Raw genomic sequence first — 13,805 nt, 5'->3', positions numbered from 1 at the left:
ATATATATATATATATATGTACACATTTGTGGAAAATGATCCCAAATCATCATCAGAAATTAGCAACAAAATTGCTTGATCATCATTTAAAATCAGTGGCAGAGAGTTGTCTAAGGAAAAAATGATTCTGTTTATCCCTATCATTGCTTGGCATCTGTGACAGAGTGCCATCGAAGCCATGCAAGATTGGTCGTATGGTATCTCAGCTTGCAGGCCCTTGCAACCAGAAAAGAACAAGAGAACATATCAATCACATCACTCACAAAGGACTCACTGCTGAACCATGAAACTTGTATGTTTCTCTCTCTCACTCTCTCTCTCTCTCTCTCTCTCTCTCTCTCTCTCTCTCTCTTTCTGTGTTGCTTTTACCTTCACTGTTTCTGTAGCTCTAATGTGGCTTATACCCAGTAAAACAGATCCTCGTCCCTACAATGGCAACGAGGAAATAAAGGGCTCAAAAAACCAAAACCTGTTTCCTATGTGTCTGCGTGGTGTTGTTTGCATGCAGAAGCTTGTCATCGTCTCTCCGGCTGAGAAAACCTCGCGAACACTCCGACCATCTGCGCCGTGTTGTACGTGCACGCCTCCGTCTGCATGTAGTTCCCCCTCACGTCCCTGAACTCGTCCTGGGCGCCCGGGCCGCCGACGATGGCGCCGACGAGCACGTTGGGGTTCGGCATTTGCCGGCCGAACCACGCGTCGTAGCCCTGGGCGCAGCCGATGAAGGACTTGTCCTCCTTGTAAGGCACGGTGGAAGCCGCTCGGTGGTGTACCCTGGTGGGGTACAGGGGCCCGAAGCCCACCATGTAGCTGATGCCCATTGGGTTGGAGCCGAGGACGTAGTCCAACTGGGCCTTGGCGAAGGAGAGCACTTCCTGCGGGCTGAGCGAACCCCGGGGACAGTGCAGATCTTCGTGGGCCAGCGCGAGCTGGTCGGAGAAAACGATGAGGAGGAAGGCGGCGCCGGCCACGTACTGCATGTTGTTCCACCGGCGGACGAAGAGGAGGCCACCAGGGGTGCGGCGCACGTTGCTGTCGTTGCTGCTCATGCCGAGGCAGGAGCACAAGTAATGCTCTGCTTTAGATCGGTACTGCTGCAGTGTGTTTCTTTGCTGGTCTTGAACACGTCCTCCGCCTCCTTCCATCAGCAGCTGATACAAAAGCCAAGGATTTGTCACTACCACGAGTCATTTCAATGCTTCTTGTTAGGATCGATTCTGACGGGGAGAGCAGTTGTCAAGTATTGATCTTGTTCTTCCATTAATCTCATTCATTAGAACTGTTCCACAAAGCCATGGGATCTTCAAAGACTTTGCAAAGGCCAATTCTGTAGAGCAATTTCCTCTTCATTGTTAGAAAGTTGGAGGTCTCAGGTTGGTCAGAGTGGATCGCCATTGACGAGTGATTCAAACCTACTTGTGCTACAAGTTCTGACGAATACAGAGACCTACGTCTGACCATTGCATGGTCAGCATTAGTCTACAGGTCAATTGTCGGTTGACCGAGCCACCGGGCTTCCATCGCTTTCTCTCACCGTATAACAACTCCCTCAGCTATTGGTGTCCGCAATGAGTCAATAGAGCGAACCTCGTCGGAAACACGTCATGACTCTCTCTCTCTTTCTAGATTTAGTTGAGAATCGACTACATCATCTCTCATCTACCCCTCCAAATAAGTCTTCTACCAACTAAATGAATTCCCACGATAATTTCATCAGTTCTACGTCAGTCTTAGCGCGTTTAGGTAGAGAGATGACGGTGAGGAGGTCAATAGAGAAAGGTGTGAGCAGGAGAAGAGGCACGAAAAGTCTTGCCTTGGACGCAAGAATTTGAACGCCGGCGTATTTGATGTCCCAGCTGAACTCTGAAATGGCCCATGTGGCCCCGCCCAACGTGTACGCTTTGTCGACCGCGTACTGCAAGTAATACTCTCTTCCCGTCGCCCGGTGGAGCCACAGCGCCGCCCACAGCAGCTCGTCGCCGTAGCCACTCAGCGATGGGTAGTAGCTCTTCGCCGCCGGCACGCTGAGATGGTAGCGGCCTCTGTACTTGTTCCCGAACTCGAACAGCTGCAATGCCAAATGATGCGTTCTGTTTATAGCGGGAGACTGGTGATGCTGAGCGCGTTGGTGTGTGTGGTTGCGTGGAACCCCACCTGTTGGGCGTGACGCAGTAGGAGGTGAGAGTAGCGTGGGTTGGTCTTCTTGAACACGATGGACGCAGCCGCCATGGCTGCTGCTGTCTCTCCTGCTAGCTCTGATCCCGGGTGCTCCGCGTCGATCTTGTACGCTTGTCTCGACGTGGTCATGTCGTCTGGCCTTTGCCAACAGTAGTGGTCGGTGTCGCCGTCTCCGACCTAATCGACGAAGAAGAAGAGAACCGATGGTTAATGTGGATCGGCATAATGACATGAAGTTGATGAACAGCGCAATGCCATGCAAGATCTTAATACCTCGGCCCAGAGGACGTTGGGGTGAGTGTGGGCTTTGATGAAGTAATCAGTCCCCCATTTGATCGCCTCCAACGAGTGCTCGAACTCCCCGGCCGCCGCGATCGCATCCCCGTTCTCCATGACACCCCAAGACAACATGGTTATGGTGAAAGCCATCGGCAGGCCGAACTTTACGTGGTCTCCTGCGTCGTAGTATCCTCCAACCAAATCAACCTGTTCTCAGAAAGGAACCGATGAGATGAAGATACCGAAGAAGAAGAAGAAGAAGACGAATAAGACGCGCTGACTAACTCCTTGTTCGAGGCCATCGGTGAGGCCGGAGTGACCGCGCCAGGTGATGCGCTGGTGATAAGGAAGATGGCCGGAGCGCTGCGCCTCGAAGTAGAGCAGGCTCTTCGACAGGGCCTCGCGGTAGTCGTATGCAGCCCCGGTGGCGGCAGGGAGAAGGAGAATTACGAACGAGATCGGCAGGATCCTAAAGGTTTTGACAACATGACTCCCAAGCATCTTCCTTCCGTCCCCACAAACATACGAGGAAGAGAGAGCGAGAGAGAGAGAGAGAGCGAGAGAGAGAGAGAGAGGAAGGTGCTGATTAATCTTTGGGGCTCACAAATACCTACTACTAATACACATGTGGGAGTCACATGGAAAGTGAGTCCCACCTTCCCTAACCCATGACTCCATTAAGGTCCACACAGAATCAATGCATTATTTGGAGTGGGAGTTTAATACTTACCATCATAAGGTTGGATGCTTCTGGAAACAAGCAACTCACCCACTCTGTCCTGACTTCCAAGGACTCTCCTTTCCAAATCTTTGGGTTAATTGCCTGCCTGCTTCGTCTGGCAAACCACAGAGAGGTCTCTGCTAGTCTTTCAGATGGGTGCACCACAAACGGGTGCATGCATGCAGAAACAAACCATCTCCTTCCCAGAGTTACTGTTCTTGACCCTAAAACAGTAACACTCTATGGGTTGTAAGGACGAGGATATTAAGCAATCCATCTCCTTTGGTAAGCTACAATGATTACACCAACACAATCCATAATTATCTTTGATAAGCGATTAGATTTGGTGTTTACACTCTGCATGCAGAAACCGCAGCCACGTCCTTCTATCGCGCTCACTGCTTGCCCTTTAAATTTTGCGCCGTCTTTTCTGGGGAGGCTGTCTTATCCATGCATCCAAGCAAGCATCCTCCCCTGTTGTGTTGTATCTGCTCTCTGCAAACTGTGCGATTGCGCTTTGAGCAGCTGCGATCATTCCGACGAACACATGCAAAGCAGCAGCAGAGCAGGCTTCAGCTGGATGGATACCTTCCGTGGTTGAGCATTTTGTTGTTCTCTGGTCATATAGGATCAGAGAACGCCATGGATCAGAATCACTTTCTCGTGTATCTTTCGGCAAATGTTATCATAATGTAGCTCTGCACAAGAAGAAGAAGAAGAAGAAGAAGAAGAAGAAACATCTCCGGATGAGTTGACTTCAACTTTTGTCTTCATTCAGAGTTGTCGAAGTAGACTCCGACCACAAAAAGTTGGTATGACAGATGTGGCAGTATATACAATGTAGAACAAAATTTCCTCTGGATTATACGAAGCTTTGTTGGAAGAGAAACTAAGAACAAATAGCAGCCACAAGAGGGTACGTGGAGGAGAGAAGAAGGATTAAAGTAATCCAAAGTCACAGCATATTCTGTGGGATGTACTTTATGCCTTTCCAGTTCTCGTTTGCTTTCTCGTATGGCATCCCTTTCGGTTCTACGAGATCTTTCATGGTGAACTAACTAGGATTGGTGTCGCAGCTCAACGTAAGCCTACAGTCCAACGGCAATGTTACAAGCTCTGTTGTCACCGAGGAGGACCACTGCAGAGAATTGCTGCTGAGTCACACTCGATCCTCCACCACAATCTCTCTGTGCTTCCTAGAATTAGGTGAAATTGGAAAGCAAGAAGGCATGATCCAAGGAATGGAAAACCAGACCTCAAACCCATTGTTATCGTTGTCATCGTCACCACTAAGAGAAGAGAAGACAAACGTACTCGGTCGTCTGTCGTACCGCTGCCTTCCTTTTAACTGTTCATCCATTCATTCGTCGGTCCAAGATTTCAGAAGATTCTCCAAACAGAGCAGCGAAGCCGCGGGGAGAATATTACGGTATATTCTCTTGTCGATGGTCAAGCAAGCGCTCGCTGTGGCGGTGGGGGAGGAGGAGGTGGTGCCGGAGGCGGAACCCGTTCACCCTCTTCCTCCTCCTCCGACCGCCGCGGGGGCGGCGGTGCTGGTGCCGCCGCTCAACTTCGCGATGGTGGACTATGACGTGTTCCGCTCGGGCTTCCCAGACGCCGCCAACTTCGGCTTCCTGCGCGCGCTCCACCTCCGCTCCGTCCTGTGCGTGAAGCTCCTCCCTCTCTTCCTTGATCCCGGAAAGATCGCTTCTTTGGTTGCTCAAAAGCGTCCTTTTTCTCTTGTGGGTTTTGATGCCTCTGGTTTGGGCTGCAGGTGTCTTTGCCCGGAGCCGTACCCGGACGCCAACCTCGATTTCCTTCGGGCCAACGGAATCAGGCTTTTCCAGTTCGGGATCGACGGGTACAAGGTGCGATCTTGATGCCCAGTTTCCTCCTAATCGATCAACCAAAATGCCTGCTTCTTCTTGCTTATGATTCTGGATGTACTGCTGGTGTGCTAATCCACGGAGTAGGCGCAGGTGAAGACATGTGAAGCCTCTCTTCTCTGTCATGACCTCTGTGCTTTCTGGTCTACTCAGTAGCTCATCCATGCCCACTGATCATAAATTGGTCCGAGAGCTACTCTCTTCTATCATTCTCTCTTAGACACTTGCATCTTTGTCAGTATTAGATGTAGCCATCAGTTAGGTTGGTGATAGGCTCCAATAGTTCATCAGATTATTCATGACATATCCACCATTACTATTTGTTGCTTCTCACTTCCCCTTTTTCTTCTCTTTGAGCAAATTTTGATGGCAAGTTACCATTTGGTACCATTAAAGCATTACTGCCTGCTTCCTCTGTGTATTTCAACAATCTCCAAAACTTATTTCCCAAAGCATAAAACAACACAAGGACTCTGAGATGGTCCTCCTTTGCAGATAAAAGCCTCTAACAGCTGAGAAGCCATGTACAGAAACTTTTCTTGTTTGTCATTTTTATGTCTTCTCTTTTCCATAAAAGACTGAGTTAAGATGCTCTATTTATAAGATTCAAGACACAGCAAACTAAAAGGGTTCATTACGATTGAGAAGTTATATTGGATTTTGTATCGTAAAATAAACTGTTGAGAAATGTGAATTATAAATTTTGCAGAAAGTATTACAGAATCATAAACAAATTGTATGAATTTTTATTTTCCTGAGCAACAAATCAAAATGTCTTGTTGGCATAATTAAGTCATGTAAATGCTAATTGTCTGTTGTCATCGAATTTAGTCAATGAAAATTATTCTTCTCATGCTCTCCACTGGTGAAGCTAATCTGTTGTGTTTATGCTCCTTGATTTATAACTTTAAAAGATTAAATTTATGTGTTATTTCCATTTTTTGCTCTAGAAATTTGTCTTTTAGACAAGCAAACACTTGAACAGAACTTTGATTCTAAGAAAAAAGTTCATCTCCACTCTGATGAAAGAAGTTACCCCTGAGTTTTAACATCACTAAAAAAAGGTACAAACCTATATGATTCGTGACGCTTGATGAGGCAGTAATGATCATGAAGTCTAATTGCTCAGCATCAACTAGACTATTAAACCACTGAGTAGCTTTTGCTGTGATTCACTTCTGGCAGCTAGATTGATCCAAAGGTGAGGCTTGAGTTTTCAGCAATAAAGTGCTGCTGCAAATCTAGAAAATGTTCTAGTAATTGGAGTGTTTAGTTCATGAAAATGGTGGTTGTAGTGCTGCAACTCCGATCAAGAGGGCTTCTCAAACCCATCACCAGGCATTGTAACCAGCAACCATATAACTCATAGTTGATACTGGTTGCTTAAGGCAATTGAGGGTAGTCGGACAAAAGGAGGGTATAGATCAATACTCATGACTAGGTTATGAATCATACTGGCTGACTAAATTCTAGCTTAATGGATTTAATGTGTTAGGATACATATCAATAATCTAAGATGGAACTATGATTAGCAGCAGTAGGAAGTAAATGCATTGAAGGTGTATCTCTACAACCTTGAAGATAACTTCTTAGACAAGTACATTTGTTTTCATAATAATATGTAAAATTTACAATTTTAGTTCAGCCTTCTCAATTAGATCTATCTTGCACTCAGTGGTATATTAAAACCATGAACTTGGCATGCAACTATGACAATGTTCAGAGTAATTTAACAGTATTTAATTTTCTGTCATCCTTGAACTCTGAGAATAATGATAGGAGCATCACCAGTCATCTTGGCTAAAACTGTCTGTTTAAGCTACTCTGTGAATACTATTAAGAGCCACTTCCTCTGCAGGAACCTTTTGCCAACATTCCAGAAGATACAATTCGTGAAGCACTCAAAGTAGTTCTTGGTATAAAATGTTCATAAACTGCTTTTCTTAGATCTGTCAAACATCATTTGGACTTCATCTGCTTAATCGTTTCATGAACTGTAACTTTGAATTGTAGATATCAGAAACCACCCACTCCTTATCCATTGCAACCGAGGAAAGGTAAAACTCATCATACTCTCTCAGATCATTCTCAGTACACTTGCAAACATAGTCATGAAGTATCATAATCTTCAGTCTGTCTGCTTTCAGCATCGAACTGGTTGTGTCGTTGGATGTCTAAGAAAACTGCAGCGGTGGTGCCTTGCTTCAATATTCGACGAGTACCGATGCTTTGCCGCTGCAAAAGCAAGAGTTTCCGATCAAATGTTTATGGAGCAATTCGATATCACAAGCTTCAAACTTTCTCAGGCCTCATTTTCAAGTTAAAGGATTCTTTTTACTGAATGGATGACAATGTGTTGCGATACAAATCTTTGTCTTCCTACTACAAGTATCGGACAGACAGTCTACTGCCCTGGAGTATCAAGCTTCATTGTCAGCTCTTACTTTGCCTTGAAGGAAGGTGTAAATGTCAGTCCACTTCATTGATGTTGTCCAAGAACTGGAAGAGTGTGTCCAGTCTCATTATTCTGATTCAAATGCAAACTTGTTTCCAGTACAAATTAATGCAAAAGATCCATGAACAAGAAGCTGCAGTCATCATCTTGGTAGATTCCACCCTCTTCTTCCTTGAGCCTGATCCCATCCTGGAACAAGCTAGCTTAAGATGTGAGCATGGATTCGAGATCAGGATCCCATGATCTCATATGCTTCGCTCGTCAGTGGACATCACCAGCAGGGATGGACGAGAAGGAAATCAAGCATTTACGTCTTCCTTGCAGAGAAACGAGGATGCACTGGAACATCCAGAACAAGAATCGATGACTGCCGGCCACAAATCTCTGACTGCACATCCATGTTGCGGTATATTCGTGGATGGATAAATCCATACTTATCTTGTTGGACCACCCAATCCTCTGCGGAGAATCTCTCCCACATTGCACAAAGTGGCCCTATTCAGCGTATCTTAAATATGGATCCTCAGCATCCCTGCAAAGATTTCCTGAGATATGTTAAAGAAAGAAACGCTACGTGACATCTGCGTTGCTGTTTCAAGGGAAATGCCATTGGTCAACTTAAACGTCGTCAAAATCCTGACGTATTTTGACCCAATAGACTGAAAACATTGACCCAAGTTCAGGTAATCCCTCTCGGAGATCTTGAACCGTCGGATTACGGTGTCCCGTAGATCCAACGGTGACCGTGGTGCCGTAGCCTGACGCACCCGCCTGGTTACTGTTTCTGGGCCCCAGAAGCGTGCTGGGGTTTCTGAGTTCTTTTCGAGGAGCAGATCCCGGCGAGGACCGGTGACCGCCTTGTAGATCCGTCGAACACCAAACAGCAACGTTGTCGTCACGTCAGAGCCTCAAACTTGGAAGACGACGAACCATTACTGTCCACGTGTAAAAAAACAGCTGATCAAAACCAAGGTGTCCAGATGCCGTAAGCTCGGTAGCACTGGCACGGATACCCTGTCCTGATCAATACAGGAGACAGAGAACATGGCCTCTCAGAATCCCTGGGCTCAAGTAAGCAAGTGGGCCCGAGACGGAAACTTCCGTCAAGGTGAAGAATCCTGTTTCCTGAATGAATAGCACTTCCGGTTGCCTCAGTCACGTGATTACGACAGTTCTTGCTTCTATTAATCTCATCCGATAAGATAGTGTTAATTATCATTAAATAAGTAAAGCATCAACTAATACGCGCTCTTCCCTCATCCCTCAATAACTATTAATAGAATTAAGGCCTTTCCCGTCTTAAAAATTAATTTCTAGGATCCACTAATTAATGAACAAAATACACTACATAATAATAAACACATTTCCCCATTAAATTTCTCTTTTCCTCCGATTCCTTCAGCGTATCGATTTGGTAAATTAAAACGAAAGCAGCCAAGAGAGAGAGAGAGAGAGAGAGAGAGACAGAGAGTAACAAATAGAACCGACGATTTGATTCGATGCATCATCCAGAGATCTAAATTTTGTCGGAAAGCTGCTCGTGGGAATTCCTTCTGCGTCCAATTTCACGCTTTGGGAGTGGAATCGTTGATTGGAATTAGGGCGGACGGGGATCGAGTTGAGGAGTTTGAAGGGGGGGAAGGAGTTGATTTATCTTTGTTGGCTTCGATCGGTTCATCTTGGGTTTCGCTCGATCACCACTCCGATGCCCGGCGCTAGGCACAATGCTCTCTCCGATTCCTCTTCCAATGCGTCGCCGGGCAAACTTGAAGGTCGGTTCTGTCCCGGTTCAATCCCCTCTGGTGTTTTTTTTTTTTTTTTTTTCTGCTGTGGTGTTGCTTTTGATCAATCTGTTGTTGATTGCTTTTTCGGATTAAAATAGACTCCTTTTTATTCATGAGACATGCAAAGAATCGATCAACGAAGCAGAGTGTGATAAAAAGGGAAACTTGATGGGTTTTGATGGTTCTTGATGGCAGAAACCATGAGTCGTTTAAATATTGAGGATGAGGATGGTCGGGAGGGTGCGGATGGGCAGCCGAATCCATATCCTGACCGGCCTGGAGAACCTAACTGCAGTTTCTATTTGAGGACCGGCTTATGCAGTTATGGAAGCAAGTGCAAGTACAACCATCCTAACATCACTGCTAAGGTGAGAGCAATTGGACTCCTGTTGATAGTGTTTTGTTCCTCCAGCTCAAGCTTCTTACCATCAATAGTGATTCTAGAGATGGATTATTTGGTTTTTGTTCTAACTCATTCTTCTGCTCCAGGAAACTCGGTGTAGAGATGAACTTCCCCCAAGAGATGGTCAACCTGACTGCCAGGTACATTTATCTTTGCCCAAAAAAATACCATAGTTTCATCCCTCATTTTGAGAACCACTGTAGTGCTGAGACATCTGTTTTATCTGTTAAGTTCAGTATTCCTGTTTTGGCACCATGGCCATAGAATTCAACACTAAAATGATGACCATAGTCTGCTGGCTTTATGCTATTAAGATGTGGCAGTAAGACTGCCAAAAAATGGTGTAATTTGTCTTTGGTTGTTTTGCCACTGCTTAGACTATGATAGCTTGGGTAAGAAATGAGGGAAGTCATTTTCCTACACAGTTCATAGTCTTTATTGGATACTAGTTATTATATTAAACTTTCAATTATTCAAGTTACTGGATATGTCTAAACTATTCTCATTATCGAAAAGTATATTTCTATTAAACCATGTTTGCTTTTCTAAAGCAAAATATTCCTCCTAATATTTCATTCTCTCTAAAATGTTTCAATGATTTTGTGTTAGGAGCTTCTTTTTCCATGTGTACTAGCAGAAATAATTAAAACTACTTTGAAGCCGTACATTATACAATGTTTTAGCTACAACTTCAAGTTACCAATACTTCTAAGAAAATTAATATAAAAAATCAGTTATGGAATATCTTACAAAATAAATATGCTTGGGGCTTCCAGTGGAACATATCTAGTTTGCTAAACCAATAGTTTCTGTTGTGTCAAAAGACTCAAAACTACCATATATATACACAGTATGGTACAAGAGGATGTTTTAGTCTATCATGCTTTTGACATAAAAAACAGGCCTATGTCTGATTTTTTTATCTAAATGTTGGATTTCTCATCAGTTGGCTATAGCATCATATTGCAACTTCTCATTCTTGCCAAGATGCAAATAGCTAAGGATTAATGAGACCTGGCAAAATGATAGTGATCTTGTGTATATTTCTTTCACGAATGCCTTTACAATGAATTTGTGCATAATGGGTGCTTGAATCAGCCTTAGGTAATTATATAATTCAACTCATTCTGAATTTTAACTCTGTAAGGTACAGCACAAGTCTTTCTAAAATGGGCGTACCTATTTGTTTGGAGATCATAATATATAAAGATTACCACATGAGCAAAATTCAATTCTACTGGAACTCATACCTATAGCTGTGCTAATGTCTTTTAACCAATAGCATGTGTAGTGCAAATCAGATGTAGACCTTCCTAATCAGTTGCATTTATTTCTCATGATTCTATCACTAATCTATTATATAGCATATGATTTAATGATCTATATTTTGTGGTGACATTTGGTTTATTTGGATTTGCTGTTGTAGTTTTTCCTCAAAACAGGAACTTGTAAATTTGGAGCAACCTGTAAATATTATCATCCACAAGACAAGCATGATGCTCAATTATTTCAATTGAATGATTTGGGTTTACCAATTCGCAAGGTTCGACAAATTTTTTTATCTTGTGGTTATCAAATTCCTTAATTTTGAATAATGTATTGATGAGACTTCTGTCACGTGTTTATTTGATGTGGTTTCACAGGGTGAAAAATCTTGTCCATACTACATGAAAACTGGCTATTGTAAATTTGGAGTTGCCTGCAAGTTCAATCATCCTCAGCCTGTGAGTATCGGAACCATGTTTCCTATATCAGGCTCCTTGGTGTATGGATATACAGGATCTTCTGCACCAATAAGAGGACCATCTTTGATTGGACTTCCACTATGGCCTACCTTGAAGACCCCTTACATGACCAATCCTAGTATGCAAGGGTTCCCATCTTGCATGCCCCTTGTATTTCCATCCACCCAAGCCACCGCACCCGTCCAGCAGGGTTGGACCAAATACACGGTAAGCAGCTATTAGTTAGAATTAGGAATTGAAATCCACTAGATTGCCTGCATTGTTTATTTTAATGTTGATACATTGAGGTGTTATTTCTTATTAGCTCAGGACCGAGGCTTCGGATAAATTCTACATTGATGCTAAGTGATTCTCTTTAAATTTAACTAATGCTTTTAATATGACACACTTTTTAACTCCATGTGCATCTTTTTGTTGTTATATGGAACACTTTATTTTAAAATTGAACTCTTTATATGGTATCAACATATTCATTTTTAAGATCAGATTATGATTACATGGTTTTTGTAATGTGCTGTCGTTAATACGAGTTACATTTGTCTGGAAACTTTAAATGTGCTCAAACTTTGTGGTATTAGCTCCTGACCGACATCTGAACTAAGTTCAACTGCCTGTCCTCTTCCTAGTATCATGTTGAAAAAACACACCCAACTATTAGATATATATATAAAGACCGCTTGATTGATCAGTTTGTGAAATAGCAGATAACAATGCTTATATAGATTTGCCTAGTCCATCTCTAATTAAAAATGTAACTTTGGGTGGATTGCGGCAATTTAAACACACAAACACACCAAACTGCTAGGACTCTGTCATTTGTGATTAATCAAGAAAGTTACATGAGATTTTCTATATAATTCTTCAAACAGGGCAGTGCGAGCATTCCCTCCCACAAGTCTCTTGGTTCTGATCACATACCCAACTCAAAGCATCATGCGGATCCAGGTTCAAGTATGGCAGTCATTTTTCCAGAGAGACCTGATCAACCAGAATGCCAATATTACATGAAAACAGGGGGCTGCAAATACGGTAGTTCTTGCAAGTACCATCACCCTAAAGAGAGGATCCAAGTAGCTGCATGCACTATTGGACCGTTTGGACTTCCTCTCAGACCAGTAATCAACATTTTTCTCTTTAAAATCTTGGTGTTTATGCTTTTATTTACCGTTAAGTATCTGATGGTTTTCCATGTTTATGTGCATGTACATCTGACGATCACGAAGGGTGAGCCTGCATGCACATTCTATGCTGCATACGGAAGCTGCAAATATGGTGCATCTTGTAAATTCGATCACCCATATGTGGTTGTATTCCCTCTTCCAGACTCGTCAGTGATGCCTCCCCACCAAAGGGTTTCGAAATCTACATGGATGGCAGCAGATAGTTCATCCTGCAGTTTCCCAATAGCACCCGATGAGTTCAAATCTGTGAGAATTGGTGAGATGCAGGGTGTGGATAACAATGAGCATGGAAGTCCTTGTACACAAACATCTCCAACGCATACCACACCTCATTCAGAGTCATCCATAAATCAGTCGGATTAGAGGCAGCTTCACATCCGTTTTTGGCATGGCTCTAGGCTGGAAATTTTGGCATCTCGATTACCATTTTTGGTTATCATTCTCTTGACAAATTGGCAATTGGAAGATGTATCTGAGAGGTGATGAGGAAGGAAACAGCTCACACAAATAAGTAGCTGGTGGTAATGTAAGATTTCTTTCTGTCTTTTTCATGGAGTGATGTCAGCGTTTTGAGAAGAGAACAATCATATGAGGAGAATGTCAAGTGTTTACCATGTGAATCAAGCATTTTAGAATAATGTTTCTATGTTGATGTCATTGCAACTATAATTTGTTCTTATTTGGGAACTTTATTTATGCTTCTTTTTATCTTCACTCACATCAGCTTTTCTTTGCAGAATACAAACACCTTGGCATTCCATTTATGTTCTGTCTTAAGTATTTTGAATGCAAAATATGTCATATCATTGACATGATGTATAGTATAAGGGTGATTTTCTAGAAGAAGGACCCTCATTTTTTTTGTTTCTTTCTCAAATAATGATTATATTTTTTTTTATTTTTTTAAACAGTGCTCATAATTCGAAAAATATCCAAATTATTTTTTAAAACTTTTTCACCTATTTTGATCTGTTATAGTATTTTTGGCAGAGTGTTAAAACACTATAAATGAGTCAAATAGAATCAAAATATGCTAAGACTCATTTGATATATCTATGATTTAAATAGGTATTTATAATAATTTAGGAACATCATCTAAATAAAAATAATAATAAAAAATTAACTTGTTATAAAAGACTCTGATGGTATGTGAAACCGTGGGTGAACATACCG

General features: G+C 42.9%; 3 protein-coding genes across 3 annotated transcripts; 2 read left to right on the top strand and 1 right to left on the bottom strand.

Moving 5' to 3' along the window:
- Positions 1-116: 116 nt before the first annotated feature.
- On the bottom strand, positions 117-2,988 carry LOC103972631 (endoglucanase 11-like). The gene is made up of 5 exons (XM_009386980.3): positions 2,743-2,988; positions 2,452-2,664; positions 2,155-2,355; positions 1,814-2,068; positions 117-1,151 (listed from the first exon to the last, which is right to left on the bottom strand). Exons 1-5 carry the CDS (start codon positions 2,956-2,958, stop codon positions 516-518), a joined length of 1,521 nt encoding a protein of 506 aa, XP_009385255.3. The 5' UTR covers positions 2,959-2,988; the 3' UTR covers positions 117-515.
- Positions 2,989-4,164: 1,176 nt separating this feature from the next.
- LOC103972619 (probable tyrosine-protein phosphatase DSP4) lies at positions 4,165-7,651 on the top strand. Its single transcript, XM_009386971.3, has 5 exons — positions 4,165-4,841; positions 4,953-5,046; positions 6,923-6,980; positions 7,078-7,121; positions 7,212-7,651. The coding sequence occupies exons 1-5, from the start codon at positions 4,408-4,410 to the stop codon at positions 7,386-7,388; spliced, it is 807 nt and encodes a 268-aa protein (XP_009385246.2). The 5' UTR covers positions 4,165-4,407; the 3' UTR covers positions 7,389-7,651.
- Positions 7,652-8,887: 1,236 nt separating this feature from the next.
- On the top strand, positions 8,888-13,346 carry LOC135605435 (zinc finger CCCH domain-containing protein 33-like). Its single transcript, XM_065095510.1, has 7 exons — positions 8,888-9,291; positions 9,499-9,671; positions 9,793-9,846; positions 11,133-11,249; positions 11,350-11,658; positions 12,321-12,566; positions 12,675-13,346. Exons 1-7 carry the CDS (start codon positions 9,225-9,227, stop codon positions 12,993-12,995), a joined length of 1,287 nt encoding a protein of 428 aa, XP_064951582.1. The 5' UTR covers positions 8,888-9,224; the 3' UTR covers positions 12,996-13,346.
- The last annotated feature ends 459 nt before the right edge of the window (positions 13,347-13,805 follow it).

Source organism: Musa acuminata, chromosome BXJ2-2 (assembly GCF_036884655.1).
Source record: "Musa acuminata AAA Group cultivar baxijiao chromosome BXJ2-2, Cavendish_Baxijiao_AAA, whole genome shotgun sequence".
NCBI lineage: Eukaryota > Viridiplantae > Streptophyta > Magnoliopsida > Zingiberales > Musaceae > Musa > Musa acuminata.
The sequence above is the reverse complement of the archived record's forward strand: the minus strand, read 5'-3'. Positions and strand labels throughout refer to the sequence as shown.

Bases quoted from the DNA above. Each gene is read 5' to 3' on its own strand.
- LOC103972631 (XM_009386980.3), bottom strand. From the start codon at position 2,958: ATGCTTGGGAGTCATGTTGTCAAAACCTTTAGGATCCTGCCGATCTCG. The intron at 2,665-2,742 runs GTTAGTCAGCGC...TTCTGAGAACAG, and splicing joins CCGATGGCCTCGAACAAGGA to GTTGATTTGGTTGGAGGATA. The intron at 2,356-2,451 runs GTATTAAGATCT...TTCGTCGATTAG, and splicing joins CCAACGTCCTCTGGGCCGAG to GTCGGAGACGGCGACACCGA.
- LOC103972619 (XM_009386971.3), top strand. From the start codon at position 4,408: ATGATCCAAGGAATGGAAAACCAGACCTCAAACCCATTGTTATCGTTG. The intron at 4,842-4,952 runs GTGCGTGAAGCT...TTTGGGCTGCAG, and splicing joins CTCCACCTCCGCTCCGTCCT to GTGTCTTTGCCCGGAGCCGT. The intron at 7,122-7,211 runs GTAAAACTCATC...GTCTGCTTTCAG, and splicing joins TCCATTGCAACCGAGGAAAG to CATCGAACTGGTTGTGTCGT.
- LOC135605435 (XM_065095510.1), top strand. From the start codon at position 9,225: ATGCCCGGCGCTAGGCACAATGCTCTCTCCGATTCCTCTTCCAATGCG. The intron at 9,672-9,792 runs GTGAGAGCAATT...CTTCTGCTCCAG, and splicing joins ATCCTAACATCACTGCTAAG to GAAACTCGGTGTAGAGATGA. The intron at 11,250-11,349 runs GTTCGACAAATT...GTGGTTTCACAG, and splicing joins TGGGTTTACCAATTCGCAAG to GGTGAAAAATCTTGTCCATA.